Source organism: Rana temporaria, chromosome 9, assembly GCF_905171775.1.
Source record: "Rana temporaria chromosome 9, aRanTem1.1, whole genome shotgun sequence".
NCBI lineage: Eukaryota > Metazoa > Chordata > Amphibia > Anura > Ranidae > Rana > Rana temporaria.
The window spans coordinates 63134432-63153854 of NC_053497.1; the positions used below are offsets into that span (position 1 = coordinate 63134432).

Below are 19423 nucleotides of genomic sequence, written 5' to 3' on the forward strand. Positions count from 1 at the left end.
GGACAATAAAAAAAAGTTTGTGAAAAACATAATTTTTAAATGAGCAGTGAGTTTTTTAAAGTGAAAGTCTAAAAATATATTTTTTTTTACAATATAGTGCCAGTTAGTCTAACTGTAAAGTGGCAGATCTGTACCATGTCTAGAATCTGCTGCAGCAATAATTGAATTTTCCTGCAAACTGCCTATATTTTGCTCAGCAACAGCTGGGGAACCAGTGTGTATGATGAGGCCACAATGTAGTGCACTGGGAACAAGATTAGTGATTTTTGGGATACATTCTGGTGTCACTTTGGATAGAAGTAACGGGTGCGTTAAAATTGGTCTTTGGGTGTCGTGTCGCTTTCCCACCGTAACCCTATAAATAATCTTGATGAAAGCAAGAATTTGCCTTGCTGTAAAAAACTGCAATTATATGGACCTGTCAGACAGGTGCTGAAAAATTGGTCTTTGACCACCACGTGCCCCTTTGCCTGTCGACACATTTGTTGCTGGCCTCCTTATGTCTGCCTCTCCTTGTTGTCCTCCAAGACATTATTGGGAGGGAGGGGGCGGTGCTTATTAGCAAATGTAAAGGAGAAGTTGAAATCTGTACGTAGATGCACTTTAATCAATGTAAAGAGGTGTTTGGTGCCCTTTAATTTGAGTGCTCACACTACACAGACACACTCCACAGATATAATATAATATACTGCAATATAATGCGCCAAATGTACAGTGACGCACAGAACCATATGGCGTTAAAAACTGGCAGTAATGCATGCAAAACTATATGGCATTAAACTGGCAGTAACACACGCAAAACTATATGGCATTAAACTGGCAGTAACGCACATAGAACTATATGGCGTTAAACTGGCAATAACGCTCACAAAATGATGTGGCGTTAAACTGGCAGTAATGCACGCAAAACTATATGGCATTAAACTGGCAGTAACGCACACAAAACGATATGGCGTTAAGCTGGCAGTAAGGCACACAGAAGTAAATGACGTTAAACTGGCAGTAAAGCACACAGAAGTAAATGGTGTTAAACTGGCAGTAACGCAATCAAATAGACGAAGTTCAACCATCACTACACTGAAACGATCTGAGCTGTTCCTACTCTAGCTGCACACTATGCAAAGCTGAATGATGGTCCTCTTCACTACACTCACACTATCCCTAGACTGACACTAAACTAATATTCTACACTGACAATTGAAGCAAAAAAGCACAGTATAGCACACTAACTAACTAAAAGCACTGATCAGAGCCCTGTTCTATCTCTCTCGATGCCAAAAACAGACTGATAATGGCTGCAATTGCAAGAATAGTTTTATACTATGGATGATTGGATAAAGTCATGATGACAGTGTCCAATCATGACTCTGACAGTGCTCTGTGCCCTGATTGGCTGAAGCTTTCACTGCTTCAGCCAATCAGGGCTTGCAATGCACTGTTCAGCGCCGCAATGCATTGTGGTCGGTTCGGGTGTGAACAGACTGTCAAACGTCCCGGGAAGTTCGGCTGTTTCCCGAACGACCGAACAACGAAAGTTCGGCCCAAACTTATGCTCGGGCCGAACTGTTCGCCCATCCCTAATGGTGACATCTAAGATGTATCTTCCACCACCACCAAGAGCTTTCTGATACTTTCTGTTGTGTCTCCAGGACTAGACATGAAGGGAAATCTCCCCCAATGGGATATATTGTAGATGGAAAAACGAATTCTGAGAGGAGTGCTAACAAGTCATTACAAAGTTTTGGCTTTAAATTTATTTTATATAGGGAATGCAAGGACAAAAGGAAAGCTAAAAGCTATGTTGGTAAAGAATACTAACTTTTTTGAGATAGCTAGATCTATAGAAAATGGTAGTCATAGGAATAGTCAAAAATAGTCACAGAAAATATGATGTGTGTATGAAAATAATTGATGAAAAGAAGGTGGTTCACTTTTTTTTAAAACATCTGGATCAACATAGACCACTTATACTTTTTTTATCTTTTGTTTTGTCATATTTTGATTGACAGTGAAATATAGGCACATATTGGCTCTGATTCCTTTTAAAATTGATTAAAAATAGATACAAATCAATCATATAATGTACCTGTAGTTTAGTTTTTGCATCTACTTTCGTTTTTGCATTTAGTTTCCCTTTTGCATGTTATCCTGCCTGTGTGCATGTACAGAGCCATAGAGCAGTGATGGTTTGGAAAATGAAACTAGAATCTCCCAGTACTGTGGTCCTCAGGAAACAGACAACCAGGAAGTGTCCAGAACAGAGAACAATTACAGCAACATCAGAGCAAAAAATGAACAATGAGGACATGAATCCAGGACTGCAGTAAGGTAAAGGAAGCTATTTAGCGAGACAAAAAAATTCCTTTAGTGACCCTTTAAGTGGCAATCTGTATGCTAAGCAGTGTAATTATCCTTCTTTCCAAATTACTGTTCCATAAATTTCTTATTTTAAAGAAGTCATCTGGAAGTTACATTTATTACAGCAAACGCCTATTGTCAGAACTCAATCCAAAAATGTCAAGTGAGATGAGAGGGCAGTTAAGTACAATCAGTGTGCTGCATAGTGCACAATTAGTAATGATGAGTCGAGGAGTTGAAATGAGGGAGGGATGGATATATGGGGCCCCCATTATTTTAAAAGAGGGATTCCAGGTTCCAATAAGTCACCTGCCTGTAGACCTGCACAACCTTATGTGGATTGTTATGGTTTTATGATGTTTTTTTCTTGTTTTTTTGCATGGGGTTCCCCCTGAAATCTTTTTACATTTGGGGGACCCAACACAGTTTTTTTTATGCCAGGCATCATCCCAGCCTCTTTGTTTACATACACTTGTCAGCTGCGAATCCCAACTGACAGCTGAATGAGCTGGGTGAGGATGCCTCACTGGCTGTTTGGACACTGGTGGCTGCTGGCTCCCTAACAATCAGCCTAAACAGGAAGCTGTCCCTATACTAGTTGTAATATTGGTTCTAAAAGTTTCACAGCTGGAGGGTTATCTCATCTGAATGCCTCATTAAGATTGGCCACTCACCAAACACTAAACATGCAAAATTTAGACCAAACCCTTAGCTTCCCCCCTATACTGGCTACAGTAAAATGGCCCTCCCTCCCTTTCTCCCTTCTTAAAATTTCCTATCACTTCCTGTTGCATCTTTGGGACACAAGGTGAAGGGAAATCTCCTCAATGAGAGACAGCAAAAAATAAACTGAAAGGACTTTTTACCCTCTATTAGCCAGATTCAAAGAGAGTTACGCCGGCGTATCAGTAGATACGCCGACGTAACTCGGAATCTGCGCCGTCGTAAGTTTAAGTGTATGCTCAAACTGAGATACACCTAAACCTAACTAAGATACGACAGCGCCGTCGTATTTTAGGGTGCAATTTTTCAGCTGGCCGCTAGATGGCGCTTCCGTTGAGTTCGGCGTAGAATATATAAAAGCCTAGATACGCCGATTCACGAACGTACTTGCGCCCGTCGCAGTAAAGATACGCCGTTTCCGTAAGAGATACGCCACGTAAAGATAAAGCTGCCCCCTAGGTTGCGTAGCCAATGTTAAGTATGGCCGTCGTTCCCGCTCGAAATTTGAAAATTTTACGTTGTTTGCGTAAGTCGTCCGTTAATGGGGCTAGACGTAATTTACGTTCACGTCGAAACCAATACGTCCTTGCGGCGTACTTTGGAGCAATGCACACTGGGATATGTACACGGACGGCGCATGCGCTGTTCGTAAAAAAAACGTCAATCACGTCGGGTCACCAAACATTAACATAAAACACGCCCCCCATCCTCATTTGAATTAGGTGCGCTTACGCCGGCCCCATTTACGCTACGCCGCCGTAAGTTAGGAGGCAAGTGCTTTGTGAATACAGTACTTGTCTCTCTGACTTAAGGCGGCGTAGCGTAAATACGCCGCCTTAAAGATACGCGCCCCTACCTGAATCTAGCTATATTACTCTATCCATATATATGTACACTTTAAGATGTCTAATGAGATGTATACAATGTATATAGATGTATACATTTGTGTTGTGAGACTGTTTATGTCATTGTGCCCAATTAACTGTCAAGAGTTTAATCACTTTAGAGATGCCCTTGGCAAAGGCTTCACTTTGTACTGTAAAATTCTTTCATAAAAACAGGTTATATGTTTAGAATTGGGCCTGCTACAAGTGATTTGCAATAAATGTTGTAGAGCTCACGATAACTTGATACATATGATATGGCTCTGCCCCAAGCTTCCTAGGTACTGGCCCATTGTTGTAAGCAGGATTAACATAGCTTTCCAGACTGATGTCAAAATGGAGCTTAAGTAGTGTATATTGGCTATATTAGATGATATTATAAAACAGGCACATACCAGAGAGGTGGTTTCCAGAGCATTATTTCAGGCTTGAAAGCTTATTTTACAAAAACTGGAAGTCTAAAAACCTCCCAACTGTCCAGGATTAAGTCACATGGGTACTATCCCACGCCATAAGCACCTAATTTACTAACACTGGGGTTGTGCAGATAAATTTAACCACTTCAATACCGGGCATTTTCACCCTCTTCCTGCCCAGGCCAATTTTCAGCTTTCAGCACTGTCACGCTTTGAATGACAATTTCACGGTCGTTCGACGTGGCTCCCAAACAAAATTGGCGTCCTTTTTTCCCCACAAATAGAGCTTTCTTTTGGGGGTATTTGATCATCTCTGCGGTTTTAATTTTTTGCTCTATAAACAAAATAATTCTGCCAATTTTGTAAAAAAAATATATATTTTACTTTTTGCTATAATAAATATCCAATTTAAAGGCCAATATGTATTCTTCTACATATTTTTGGTAAAAAAAATCGCAATAAGTGTATATTGATTGGTTTGCGCAAAAGTTATAGCGCCTACAAAATAGTGGATAGATTTATGATTTTTTTTTTACTAGTAATAGCAGCGATCTGCGATTTTTATCAGGGCTGTGATATTGCGGCGGTCAGTTCGGATACTTTTGACACCATTTTGGGATCATTCACATTTATACAGCGAACATTGCTATAAATATGCACTGATTTCTGTATAAATGTGACTGGCAGGGGAGGGGTTAACACTAGGGGGAGATCAGGGGTTAAAAGTGTTCCCTAGGGAGTGATTCTTACTGTGGGGGGAGGTGACTGACTGGGGGAGGTGACCGATCGGTGTCCCTATGTACAAGGGACACGCCATCGGCCTCCTTTCCCTGACAGGATGTGGATCTCTGAATTTACACACAGAGATCCACGTCCCTGGCTATGTAACTGCCCATCACGGTTACCTGGCGGACATTGCGGCCGCCAGGCATGCGCATCAGCACTTGCGGGCCCAAGGACGTCATATGAATATACACGGGTATTGAAACAAATTGCCAAACCTATATGGACCTACATAAATACGTACGCAGTGTTGACATGAAACGTCATTTTGTGTTGAACCCTATTAAAGAGGCAGGATCGACTTTGCCTGAATATCAACATTCTGGTCTCTCGAATGCCTCCCTCTTTAACCCTCTGGGTGTGCTTGTCCCATCTCTGAGGATCTTTCGGGATGTAGTTTTGAGAGAATTAGAAACCATAAAAGTTAACTCCAAAATCACCAAGAATTTAGAAGAGGGGTTAGACTCTCTTTGTGACAACAAGGACCTAGTCACCCGCCCCGCAGATAAATGAGGGGGGATTATTGTACTGGATAGGTGTGATTACCTGAAATAAATGCAAAGAATAGTAGGTGATCGTGACACTTACACTCCGTTAAGTGGAAATACAGTCATTAAATACAAGAAAGCATTAGAAGCACTGGTCAAAAAAGGCTTTGAATCCAATTCTAATGTTTTAAGTAAAAAAGATAGTGTCTTTGGTGCCTAAGGCCACCTGCATACCAATCCTGTACTACTTGCCCAAAATATACAAGAGTGCTACTTGCCCCCACCCTAGGGACGTCCCATAGTCAGTGGCATTGACTCTATTACGTCGCAATTTGAGATCCTATTTAGAATAACTATTAAATTTGCCCATTAATCAACAGGAGTTCAACAGGAGAATTTGCAGCTGGTTTAATATCCAATTCTTTCTTTAGGAATAGGGATGAGCTTCGAGTTCGAGTCGAACTCATGTTCGACTCGAACATTGCCTGTTCGCCTGTTCAGCGAACAACGAACAATTTGAGGTGTTCGCGGCAAATTCGAAAAGCCGCGGAACACCCTGTTAAAGTCTATGGGAGAAATCTAAAGTACTAATTTTAAAGGCTAATATGCAAGTAATTGTCCTAAAACGTGTTTGGGGACCTGGGCCCTGCCCCAGGGAACATGTATCAATGCAAAAAATAATTTTTTCGGGAGCAGTGAATTTAATAATGCTAAAAGTGAAATTCCTTTAAATTTCATACCTGGGGGGGTTAGCATGTGAAATAGCGCATGTTTCCCGTACTTAGAACTGTCCCTGCACAAAGTGTCATTTCTGAAATAAAAAAAGTCATTTAAAACCAGACTTGCGGCTATAATGAATTGTCAGCTCCCGGCAATTCAGAGAGGATTCATTCATAAAAAAAAAAAAGCGTGGGGGTTCCCCCAAATGTCAATTCCAGACCCTTCAGGTCTGGTGTGGATTTTAAGGGGAACTCCACCCCAATTTTCTTTTTAAAATGGCGTGGAGTTCCCCCAAAAATCCACACCAGACCCCTTATCCGAGCACGTTAACCTGGCCGGCCGCAGAAAAGAGGGGGGGACAGAGTGCGCCCCCCTCTCTTGAACCGTACCAGGCCACATGCCCTCAACATGGGGAGGATGTCCCCATGTTGATGGGGACAAGGGCCTCATCCTCACAACCCTTGCCGGTGGTTGTGGGGGTCTGCGGACGGGGGGCTTATCAGAATCTGGAAGACCCCTTTAACAAAGGGGACCCCCAGATCCTGGCCCCCCCTATGTGAATTGGTAATAGGGTACATTGTACCCCTACCATTTCACGAAGGAAGTGTAAATAGTTGTAAAAAAAAACACACACACACACCGTAGAAAAAAGTCCTTTATTAATAAAAAAAAAGAAAAAAAATCCAGCGATGGTAATCCACAATGTCATTTTTTTTTTAATTGATGGCGGGGTTCCCCTTAATATCCATACCAGACCTGAAGGGCCTGGTAATTGAATTTGGGGGGACCCCCACGCTATTTTTTTTTATTTTTATGAATGAATCCTCTCTGAATTGTCGGGAGCCGACATGTCATTATAGCAGCAAGTCCGATTTTAAATGACTTTTTTTCTTTCAGAAATGACACTTTGTGCAAGGACAGTTCTAAGTACGGGAAACATGCACTATTTCACATGCTAACTTTACACACCCCCCCCCCCCCAGGTACAAAATGTAAAGGAATATTTCACTTTTATTGTTTCACTTTTAGCATTATTAAATTCACTGCTCCCGAAAAAACAGACGTTTTTAAAACATTTTTTGCATTGATACATGTCCCCTGGGGCAGGACCCAGGTCCCCAAACACTTTTTAGGATGATAACTTGCATATTAGCCTTTAAAACTAGCACTTTAGATTTCAAACATTCAAGTCCCATAGACTTTAACGGGGTTCTAAAGTTCACACGAACGTTTGGTGTGTTCGCAAGTTCTGGTGCGAACCGAACAGGGGGGTGTTCGGCTCATCCCTATTTAGGAACAAGGAGTTGCTATGGGGCTAAATGTGCCCCTAGTTTGGCAAATGTTTTTTATGGCCAAGTGGGAGGAGGAAGTCATCTATTCCCAATGGAATCCCCATTTGATTCTGTGGCCTAGATATATAGATGACGTCCTCCTCCTTTGGGATGGCACCGGTCCTGAAATGGACACATTTTTTACTTCCCTTAATAATAATGATAGGGTTTGTGCATGAGGCTAGTCTCAACTTGCCACTGATTGTCAGAAGTAAATTTCTTGGATCTAACTATTTCCAAGAAGGGAGGGCTTCAATACTATTACCTACTTCTTGACTCAAGTCGATGCCCAAAAGCCAATTTTTGAGAATAAGGAGCAATTACACAGAGGTAGGAGACTTTAGAACTCAGGCTAGTATTTTGAATAGGCTTGTCAAAAAAGTTACAGCTCAGAGTCTTTTCAAAATACCATTGAACAGGTGGGTGTGGTAGATAGATCAAGTTTGCTGATTGAGAAAGTTCATAATGGAGATGGTGGTGGGGTACTTCAGTACCATTTATCACCACTTTTTCCATTTAACATTATCAGATTAAACAACTCATTGGCACAAACATTGGCACTTGTTGGGCAATGATCAAGTAATTAAAACATTTTTTCCAGCTACATCCTTAAGGGTGTCCCTTTACTTAGGGATAAAATTGCTCCCAACATTTATGAGCCTTGGCTTTTTTCAAAATTTAAATAACTGGCTATTATCAATGCTGAAGTGTCAAGTTTGCTCCTTAAATATATGTAAAAATAGGAGGGAGGATGTCTTTGTTTAATCAAGTACATCTGTTGACCATCGGATTGAACCATTTATCACATGCTCTATGACGGGTGTAGTCTACCTATTGCAATGTCCTTGTGGGTTGCAATATGTGGGCAGGACCAAGCGTGCCTTGGTGAACACATCAACAATATCAAAAATGGTTTCAAGTTCTATTCGGTTTCTAAACATTATGACACTGTAACAGCTCTGGTGAACGGAGTGAACCACAACTGTGGTTAGCAAGGAATTCAATGCACTTCTTTATGTGAGAATTCAGTATTGGACCCCAGGCGTCACTCCAAACAAACAGGGGTTCTCTACATCATCTGTGTCTTACATAAAGAAAGCGTTGAGCTACTAAGGATGGACACATTACAACATGCGACCAGAGCTTAGCGTTTAAAATTATAGTATACTCTTTAAAGAATCCAATGCACCTCTATATGCAAGTGATTATCGGTATGGAACCCCAGGCGTCACTCCACGAAAACAGGAGTTTGGGGGTTCTCTACATCATATCACTTAAACATATAGAGATGTATTAGGCCACTGAGGGAGTTGGTATGAAATACCATCAACCCTTAGCATAGAAAAGTTAGAGCGAATATGTTCAGCAAGTCAGGGCAAGGCCCATAAGCAATTTCCACTTATGTCAAGCACGTAGTAAATAGGAGTTGTTAAGACAACTAATAGTTGCATATGAGAGGCAAATATAGCTCAGGTAATTGTAGTTGCATATGAAATGCAATTATAGTTCAGGTAATTGAGAGTAGATGTCCCTTTAAGATATTCCTTAAAGTCATAGGCACAACAATCTATCCCAAGTAGTATGTTAACAGCCACAAGCCATTATAAATATCAGCAATTGTTTCAGGTGGAAAGTATGCAGCAGATGTTTCTATAGAACTACAAGTGACACAATTGCTACTTATCCGTTTGAAGAGCTTCAGTGTAGCAACAAGGGATTTCGTAGTGTAGGGTGCCAGCAAGGAAGGTCTCAAAGGTTGTCCCCGGAAACGACAGTCTGTTGCAGCAAGTGTAGCAGCATTGATGGAGGATTTGCAGGCTGATCAGAATCTCAGCATGGGGAATGATGGCACATTTGGTTGTAGCATGGCCGAGCTACGGCTGACAATAATAGAACGGTGTGCAGTCAGCACACCGCTCTGTTTAAAGGATAGGGACCAGATGCAGTGCATTAGCACTGATTCGAAAAGAACCGGCATGAGCTATGGCGCACTTCCGCATTCCACGGTGGAACGCACGCGGCGCCACTTGATGACGTCATCGCGCGGTCACGGCATGCGCTCCACTCCGGGACATACCAGGACGGCGCAGGAAACGCCTGTTACAGACACACACCGCAATAAAGATCCAGCCAAAACAATTTTTTGAGCTATAGATAGATGTAATGCCCACTGGAGGGGTAGCTCCTTGGTGAGAGAGCTGTCAAAATTAGAAATTTCATGGATACATAGGAATCGATGCTACTGTATACCCCTCATGGTTTGAATATGGATGTGGATGTGAACGCTTTTATTGATAATTCCTAAAAGCCATTTTTGAGACATCTTAGATTGACACATTCAAACATGTAAACTCAATTTGAGCTTCAGGGTAGCAGACCCAGTTGTTGCCAAAATAATCTTATATTTTTACTGATTATGTATTAGTGTGGGTTTTGGAAGTGATTGGTAGGCTCCTTGATTGGATGTCCCTAATCAGGTTTCTCTATCTCCTTCTAGGCCATGGGGGAGGGGTGAAAATTATTTTCAACTGGGTAATAATTTTAGTTTACCATTTATTTATTCCTAAGTGCGAAAATCAAACAATCATAGCTATTTTTTCCACAATTGGACCAGCATTATTGTCTAATTGGTAAGGACACCTAAATGATGGCTGAAATGTTATCATTGCCATTCGAACATGGATAGCCATTTTAGAGTATAAGAGGGTGTGAACATCGAAAATCTTGGAAGTTGATGCACCACCGCTTTAGAGATAAATATGTTATTTACACAATTACTGAACATGTTGGATTGTTATATTTTCGCTTAGAGGAATTACCACTAGAGCCCGCTATGCCTCTATAAGTGGGTGTCTCCTGTAATGCCTTTTGACTCTCTTTTGGTCTAATAGACTGGCGGAGAACTTTCTTCCTTTTTTTTTTGTTATTAATAATTTTATTTTTTTCTTTCCTGAGAAGTAGGTGGTGCTTAATTTTGCACCCATCAATAGGTGAAATTATTCCCAATCAGATTTGATTTTGTTGGGAATATATGTTAACCAAATTAAGTCTGATGGAATTTGCACATTGACATAGGAGTTTTATTAGTATCTTCATTTACATCAGGATTATGGAAAATTTCAAGATTGTTTGAATCTTATAAGTTTAGATTTTTAAATAGTTTTTATCACTGCTAATTTACAAGTTCCTCATTCCCTGTAGGTTATCATAGTTTTGGGAATTTGCCCTTCCTTAAAATTGAGTGATCCTCACTGGGGTGCAGAGGGGTCGGAATACCAGCCTGGGGATTTTTCTTGGGGCCTCCTTTATTTGATTGAAGAGTTCGGTCCAGATTGTTCCATACCCATACATATTGACCTTTTTGCTAATTTTTTATGTAAACCTGTTTGTGTATCCCCCCCCTCTTTTTCTCCTTCCCCCTGCAATCAATGGGGGAAAGGGGGATATATATAGGGGGGACATTTATAAAAAAAAACAATAATTTTGTAATCTCTCCTAGCTACAACAAAACCTCTGAAGAAGACCCAGTTAAGGGTTGAAATGCGTTAGAAATTGCTACATGCTTGTACCTACACATTCCAAGCTGTATGTTAAATTGTTGTCTTTTGCCTATTATATGTATGGAATTTTAAATATTTTTGTACTACCGTAACTCATGTCTTAACCACTACTACATCCTTTTTGTACATGATATAAAATAAAAAGCCCCCCTTTTTATACATTGTCTATAATTCCTTAATTGAGCTGCCAAAAACCCCATTGGGGAAAATACCCTTGATACTTGCTCTCGGGGTGAGCAGCATTATCTCTCCACAGACGTGTTTTTTCCTTTTCTTAAAATTGAGTAGCCTAGGAACCCGCTACCTGAAGCTCAGAACGAGACAGGGTTTTTCCTTAAGATGTAATTAAGGTGGCGAGTCAGCACGCCGCCTGTGACCCCGGCTGACGTCATTTGTGACAAAACGCGCGTGGTAGAGCGACATGCTGACATCACCAAGTTTGCGCAGGTCCCGGAGTGACAGGCTGATTTGAGCCAGCTGACTTGTTTTTATGCTTGAATTTATCTGCTTAATTGTAAGTGTACAACACTTTTAACATTAAAACACCCAAAGATTTTATTTCTTCTTGGGGATCCTGTGCCATCGTGTCCTCTATGGGTGATGGAAGTTTATGCACACGCTGCTGCTGTGTGCATCAAAGGCCCTGGCTGGGTATTAAGCTGAAAGCGCTTGTGATCTCCCGTAATAGGAGATCATAGGGAGTCGGTAAGTGGCAGTGAAACTAGAAGTGGAAGTTATCCCTTTACGCATTACATTTCCTTGGGTGCACTGTTATATATTGCCAGTTAATGTCACTTCATCGGATGGACTTTATTAATTACTATTATTTACTGACATTCTGATCACTAGTGCAACTTATTTTTTTGAGAGGGAAATACAAATTCTTTGGCAAAACAGATGAACAGATTAAAATATATATATATATATATATATACACAAAGATGTTGCAACAGAGTGCGGGCGTCCAGCCAATTTTTGTTCTATCCCCTCTGGGTGATCATTGCAAGGATTTTAAAACTATATTGCAGATTCCTATCTTTTTTTTGTTCTGAAGAAAAAGCTGTTTATTTTCACAGTTTCGGATACTGATTCTAAATGGGAAGTACTGGTTCATCATAATCAGCTAGTGTGCTCTCAGTGTTCTAATGAGAAATGCTGCAGTGTTGGCATTCCTTTAGAAACATTTAACCCTTGTAGAGTATCTCACCAAATGTGACCCACCAATGTGACTTGGCAGTCTTCTGGAAAAATTAGTGAGCAAATCACTCAAGCAAAACATTTCTTTTATGGGGGCAGTCTGGGCTCCAGGTTGCCATAGTGTATTGATTTTTATAGAAAATGACAGTGGCTGCAGATCAAAATGTTTAAATTACAATGTAGCAGGTACTTCTCCAGACTGATCTAATCTATTAGGGGACAGCTGTCTGCTGCAGTAGCGTGGGCTTTATCACCCCCCCTTTTTCTCTCTTCACACACAGACACTCAGTACTGCTTGTTTGGAAACTCCCTATTGGAAGAGCCTGAGCCAATCATTAGACAACATCAAAGGACTGTGGGAGAGGAGATAAAAAGACAGAGGAACTAGGCCAGAACCTCTTTTTTGCCTGCACCCCATCAGGAGAGCATCTGCACTCTATGTGTGTGTGGAATTGTGGCCTACCAAGGGGCACACAGCCTGCAACTCCAGCCCAGAGGAACAGATTGTTCAGGCAGCTTCAGCCCAGAGGAACAGATTGTTTATGCAGCTCCAGCCCAGAGGAACAGACTACCCATGCTAAAGAAGGACACCCTGCAACAGCTCAAGGACTGAATGCCACTGCGACACACTTGCATCTAAGATCTATCGATCGCTCAGGGGAGGACCACTGACTGTGTACAGGATTTGGTGAGGGGGTTTTGCCCAGGAACCTTTAATGTTTTTCATAGAATACCACATCAAAATATTGTCCACAGAGCTCTTACATTGCCAGTGAAGATAACAAAACACAAAGCTTTGCTTCCAGGACATTGCCACGGTTTCTCTTAAAGGGGACACACCACGGATATTGAGATCATTTCACTGGGTGTGTACTAAAGGTATCGTAGGCCGGCCTTGGGTTCCCCTTTAGCCACAGCATCCCACACACACCAAAAGATATTGGGGAGTCTATTTAATCTGTACATATTGTTACCTATTGCTTTTGTTGATTGCATAGTGTTCCTGACTGTTTTCTTTAAACTGTTTCAACCAAGTCCTGTGCCTTACACAGGTCCTAGCTGACTAATGTTAACCTGAATTTTACTTATCTTCAAGTAAACTACAAGAAGAGCTGTGTTGTGTATTCCTGCTGAGGTATTCTATGAATCACATTACTAGGTGTGCCAGAGGGGCTGGGACAGTTCATTGAGGTTGAAATGGACTGAACAAACAAAAGCAGCTCCCTCGGGGGTTTGCTACAACAAAATGACTTGTGTAGCAATTGTACTATATATGCAATATTTTTTATCATTTTTTTTATATTGGCAATTTTTCCATGACAGTAGAGATACCCTTTAAATCAATTATAAGAACACCACACCCCAAAAACAAAAAGCAATATAGCTATACTTTTAAACTAATTAAACTAACTTGTGTAAAGTAAAAAATCAAATCCCACCCAGATAAATCCTTTAAGAGAAGAAACATAAGAACATCCAAATGTAATTAAAACATTTTACTTTCAGAATCCCGGGATATACAGTTTGTCAGTATGAGAAATATATGGCGGAATTTCATAGCAACATTGTGGAGAAATTGATAGTAAAACATTTTACATTGCAGTTTATTTCTCTGGAAAACATATCAGGTCAAGGCACTCTAAATCTGTGCTGAAACTATGCCAAAAATCTTTTTCTGATCTGACTTCTCAGAATCACTGCAGGACATTGCACGTATAGCTGTAATTTATTAACAGCAGCACTAATTTATTTTACAGCACCCTTTTATCATTTACATTTACCCCATTCAGCACCACATTTGGGCTGATTTATTGATGGCGTGAGTAAATATTCAATTTAATTATTCAGTCTTGAAATATGCAATACTCAGATCGGGTATTCAACATGAATAGGAAATAGCTTTTCACATAATTGGATAATTAAAGTCAAAACTTACATAAAATGTTAACCACCTGCCCACTGGACACTTTTACCCCCTTCCTGCTCAGGCCAATATTCAGCTTTCAGCGCTGTCACACTTTGAATGACAATTGCTTGGTTATGCAACACTGTATCCAAACATTTTTTTTACATTTTTGGGCACTGGTAAGCACTGATGGGCACTGGTAGGCGGCACTGATAGGTGACACTGAAGAGGAGGCACTGATTGGCAGCACTGATGGGCACTGATTGGCAGCACTGATTGGCAACACTGGTGGGCACAGATTTGCAGCACTGTTGAGACTGCACTAATAATCAGGACATTAATAATCAGTGCCCTGATTATCAGTGTAGATGTCCCTTTTATAGAAGCCAGTTATCGACTCTCTTATCCTCTGCTTATGCTGTCAGCATGAGGAAAGGTGTGCTGATAACCGCCATCTGGTTAGCTCTGTGATCAGCTGTGATTTGACACAGCTGATCACATGGTAAAGAGCCACTGATTGAGTTAAAGAACCAATCTGTGATCAGCAGTGTCCAGGTATTTTTTGGCACCCTTTGTAACATAAGGAAATTATTCCAGACAGCAACACTTCCAAAAGTTATTTTTTTTTAAGCTTTATTTGACAAGTGGTTAACAGATGGAGCAGAGGTAGACGCGTTTCGCGCAAATGTTAGCGCTTAGTCATTACCTGAGTGGGTGCATGGCAGGCGCGATCATGGGAAGCTGTCATATGATGGCATCCCAGAACTAGATGACCTCGCTGTAGCCGTCATTCAGCCATAGCGCAGTCAGCAAGTGGTTAAATGAAGATACTTAACTCCTTGAATAAATCAGCCTAAATGTCCCTTTAGGGCCGGTTCACACTGCTGCGATGCAGGAACCCTGTAAATCCACTGCGAGTTCCCACATCGCATGTCTCCCAGTGGCAGTTAAAAGTTCATGACACCCCCAAATCAGTTTGCATATCGCAGTGCAATCTGCAAATTCGAACAGGAATCGGATCGCATTGGTGTGAACACCAAGCGATCTGATTCTGCTGTGGCCCAAAAAAAAGGGTCCTGTTGCGATTTCAGCCATACTATTTGTATGGCTGAAATCGCATCGCACAGAGATCAGTTGTGATCTGCACTGCAGTGCGGGGCAAATCACATCTGATCTTGGACAATGCAGCGGTGTGAACTGGCACTGAAATGCACTTGTGCCTCAGCAATAACTTTATGTAGAGATATCACTCTTCTCATCTGCAAACCAGCAATGTAGTGTCCCAGGGAAAATAACCCCCCCCCCCCCCACATTCAAATACCACTGGATCACCCCAGCTTAGGATCATAATGCCCATGGAAATGTCTCTGTGCACTCATCCATTGCACAGCAGCACTATTAGCCTAGAAATTGTCATAAACACCTACCAATTACTCAGTAGCACATCAGCACATGCTACCTAGAAATTTCTTTGTTTTCCATCTGTTATGCCGCGTACACACAATCGGAATTTTCGACAAGAAAACCATGGATTTTTTTTCCGACGGAATGTTGGCTCAAACTTGTGTTGCATACACACGGTCACACAAATGTTGTCGGAAATTCCGAACGTCAAGAACACAGTGACGTACAAAACTACAATGAGCCAAGAAAAATTAAGTTCAATGATTCCGAGCATGTGTAGGATTTTTTGCGAATTTCATACAGACGATCGAAATTTCCGACAAGAACTTTTCCCGCCGAAAAATTAAGAATCAGCTCTCAAATTTTTGCTGTCGGAAATTCCAACAGAAAATGTCTGATGGAGCCTACACACGGTCGGAATTTCCGATCATGTGTACACGGCATAACTCAGCAGTAAAGTGTCACCCCTCTCTCCCTATGACAGCTGAGGTATTCTAGAGAGTAGTAGGAATACCATTTTACTTAACTTCCCACTAAAGAGAAGGACCAGATAGGGTGGTTCTTCAATAGGAAAGTGCAGGGCAATGATTATGTTTAACCACTTGCCGCCCACCCTATTACAAAATGACGGTGGTAAAGTGGTTTCAATACCCTGATTGGACGTCATATGACGTCCTCAGGATATTGAGCCGCTGCGCACCCCCGGGGGCGCGCATTGCAGCGATCATTGTTGCAGGGTGTCAGTCTGACACCCCGCAACACCGATCTAGGTAAAGAGTCTCTGACGGAGACTCTTTACCACCTTGTCCAATCAGCCTTGTCAGACACGAGTAGAGGAGAGCCGATCAGCTGCTCCTCTGACAGGGGGGGTTGTGCTGATCGATTATCAGCACAGCCCCCCCGAGGATGCCCACACTAGACCACCAGGGATGCCACTAGACCACCAGGGATGCCACCAGACCACCAGGGATGCCCACCACCAGGTATGCCACCCTAGACCACCAGGGATGCCAATCAGTGCCCACAATGGATGCCAATTAGTGCCCACAATGGGCATCACTGATTGGCAGGCATTGTTGTTTGTCACTGATTGGCATCCATAAGTACAATATAATACAGTACATCCATGCCACCTATCAGTGCCCATCCATGCCACCTATCAGTGCTCATCCATGCCCATCCGTGCCACCTATCAGTGCTCATCCGTGCCGCCTATCTGTGCCCATCCGTGCCGCCTATCTGTGCCGCCTATCAGTGCCCCATCAGTGCTGCATATTAGTGCCCATCAGTGCCCATCAATTCCACCTCATCGGTGCCCATCAGTGCCCCCTTATCAGTGCCCATCAGTGCAGCCCCATCAGTGGAGAAAACATACTTATTTACAAAGTTTTGTAACGGAAAAAAAAAAAGCATTTGTTTTTCAAAATTTTCAGTCTTCATTTCTTTTTTGCATAAAATAAAAATCCCAGAGGTGATCAAATACCACCAAAAGAAAACTCTATTTGTGGGAACAAAATGATAAAAATGTTGTTTGGGTATAGTGTAGCATGACTGCGCAATTGTCATTCAAATTGCAACAGCGCTGAAAGCTGAACATTGGTCTGGGCAGGAAGGTGTATAAGTGCCATGTATGGAAGTGGTTAAACTGTAATAACTTACAGTTTATTGGTCTGACTCCAGAAAACTGTGTTTACCCAAAAAGGGGTTCTTTCAGGTTTCCATAAATGTATATACAGAAATCTCTCTAATGAAGCTAAGGGTAAAAGAAAAAAAAACCTGACAATGGTTCTTCTTTCCCCACTACACATAAAACCTAAAACATTTTGGTTATTTTATTCCTGAACATACACATTAAAAAAAAACATGCTGACCCTGTTCTGAACAACGGCTGCTGGGTGGTCTCTAAGGTCAATGCTTTATGTGTTATTAACTTTGAACAAGAATGCAGCATGTGAAATCAGAATAATGTCAAATCTTTGTCACTTCTTCCAGGGTCACATACTATGAAAATATTGAAGCCATTGAATTAGTATAACAGTTGAGCCATTTACATGTTTAGAAGATTAGCCATGGAAGTCCTCACATTGCTTATAAAACATTTCATTTCTTTAAATAGACTATAAAAGCATCATTATACTCAATCAGAATTAATATGTTTAGAAACGGCTCTAGAAACACGGTGGTTGGGGGGGGGTAAAAAATAGTTAAATAAATATTGGAACAAAATAAATGAAAAATATTATGCAAGACATCATATTCCTATATCTTCTGAGATTTGGATAGATTCTTTTCTAACCTAAACTGCAAATGAAATAACATAAATGTATCAAATGTTTATAATAGCTCAATGACATAATTGTTAGAGCTAGGACATTAATGTAGAAAATGAAAAATATGTACATATTAGAAGACATTAAGGAATAAACGACTAGCTCTAACAACTTATCTAAAAAGATTCATTTTTTACTGTTATCCTACTCTTTCTGTTCATTAAAGGTAAAGATTAAAAAGGTGTTACATCAACAAGGAATTTTTTTATTTCTATTACAAAATCTGCAGCTTCTAATATCCCCTATGAGCCCAATAGCTGAATAACACTCACCTAGAGCTAGTTGGATCAGCATCCACATCTGTGCCTCTTGCTGCTGTCAGTGTACAGTTGTAGTAGAGATTTATGTATACAAAGGGGAGAGGTGTGGCCAAAAGAAGCATTTGCCAGTAAACACCCGAACACCCAATTGTAGAAAAATATCATTATTACACAGTATTATATAATACTATGAGTCATGACGTTATCACTCACTATCCATGTGCTTATCAGGAAGTAAGTCACTTTTTATTGCAGTATTCAACAACATTTTAAAAGGAAAATATATTTACTTATTAGGCATCAAATTTTTTGAATTACAGCAGATCTTCACTGCATCTAAGCACCACAAACTAAAAACACTGGGCCAGATTCAAGAAGCTATTGCGCCCGCGCAACCATAGGTTGCGCGGCGCAATAGCTGTTTTGCTCCCGCGTAGCGAATGCCCCTGATTCAGGAACATCGCTACGCGGACTGCAGCCTAGGATATGACAGGCATAAGCCTCCTTATGCCTTCATATCTCAGGCTGCATTCTTGCGTTGTCCGCTAGGGGGCGCGGCCATTGTGATCGGCGTATAGTATGCAAATTGCATACTACCACCGATTCACAAAAGTTGCGCGGCCCTGCGCACGCAAGGTACGGAGTTTCCGTACGGCGACTTTAGCGCAAGGTTGCTCCTGCTATAGCAGGGGCAGCCAATGCTAAAGTATAGCCGCCCTTCCCGCTCGTGAAATTTAAATTTCACGTCGTTTACGTAAGTGATTCGTGAATGGCGCTGGACGCCATTCACGTTCACTTAGAAGCAAATGACGTCCTTGCGACGTCATTTGCCGCAATGCACGTCGGGAAAGTTTCCCGACGGAGCATGCGCTGTTCGCTCGGCGCGGGAGCGCGCCTAATTTAAATGATTCCCGCCCCTGGCGGGATCATTTACATTAGGCGCCCTTACGCCGGGCTATTTAGCATAGCGCCCGCGCAATTTACGGAGCTACTGCTCCGTGAATCGCGGGCATATCAAAATATTTGCGTGGGCGCAGAGCAAAAATCGTTGCCCTTTGCCCAC

The 19423-nt window shown here is 41.5% G+C and overlaps 1 protein-coding gene across 2 annotated transcripts in view; it reads right to left on the bottom strand.

The window, feature by feature from the left end:
• IL13RA2 (interleukin 13 receptor subunit alpha 2) overlaps positions 1-18497 on the bottom strand; it is a 75214-nt gene extending 56717 nt beyond the window's left edge. For both annotated transcript variants that reach the window (XM_040323665.1, XM_040323664.1), the window contains exon 1: positions 18373-18497. In XM_040323665.1, coding sequence (XP_040179599.1) covers positions 18373-18482 — 110 coding nt within the window. In that variant the 5' untranslated portion in view covers positions 18483-18497. The remainder of the gene's footprint in view (positions 1-18372) is intronic.
• Positions 18498-19423: the final 926 nt, after the last annotated feature.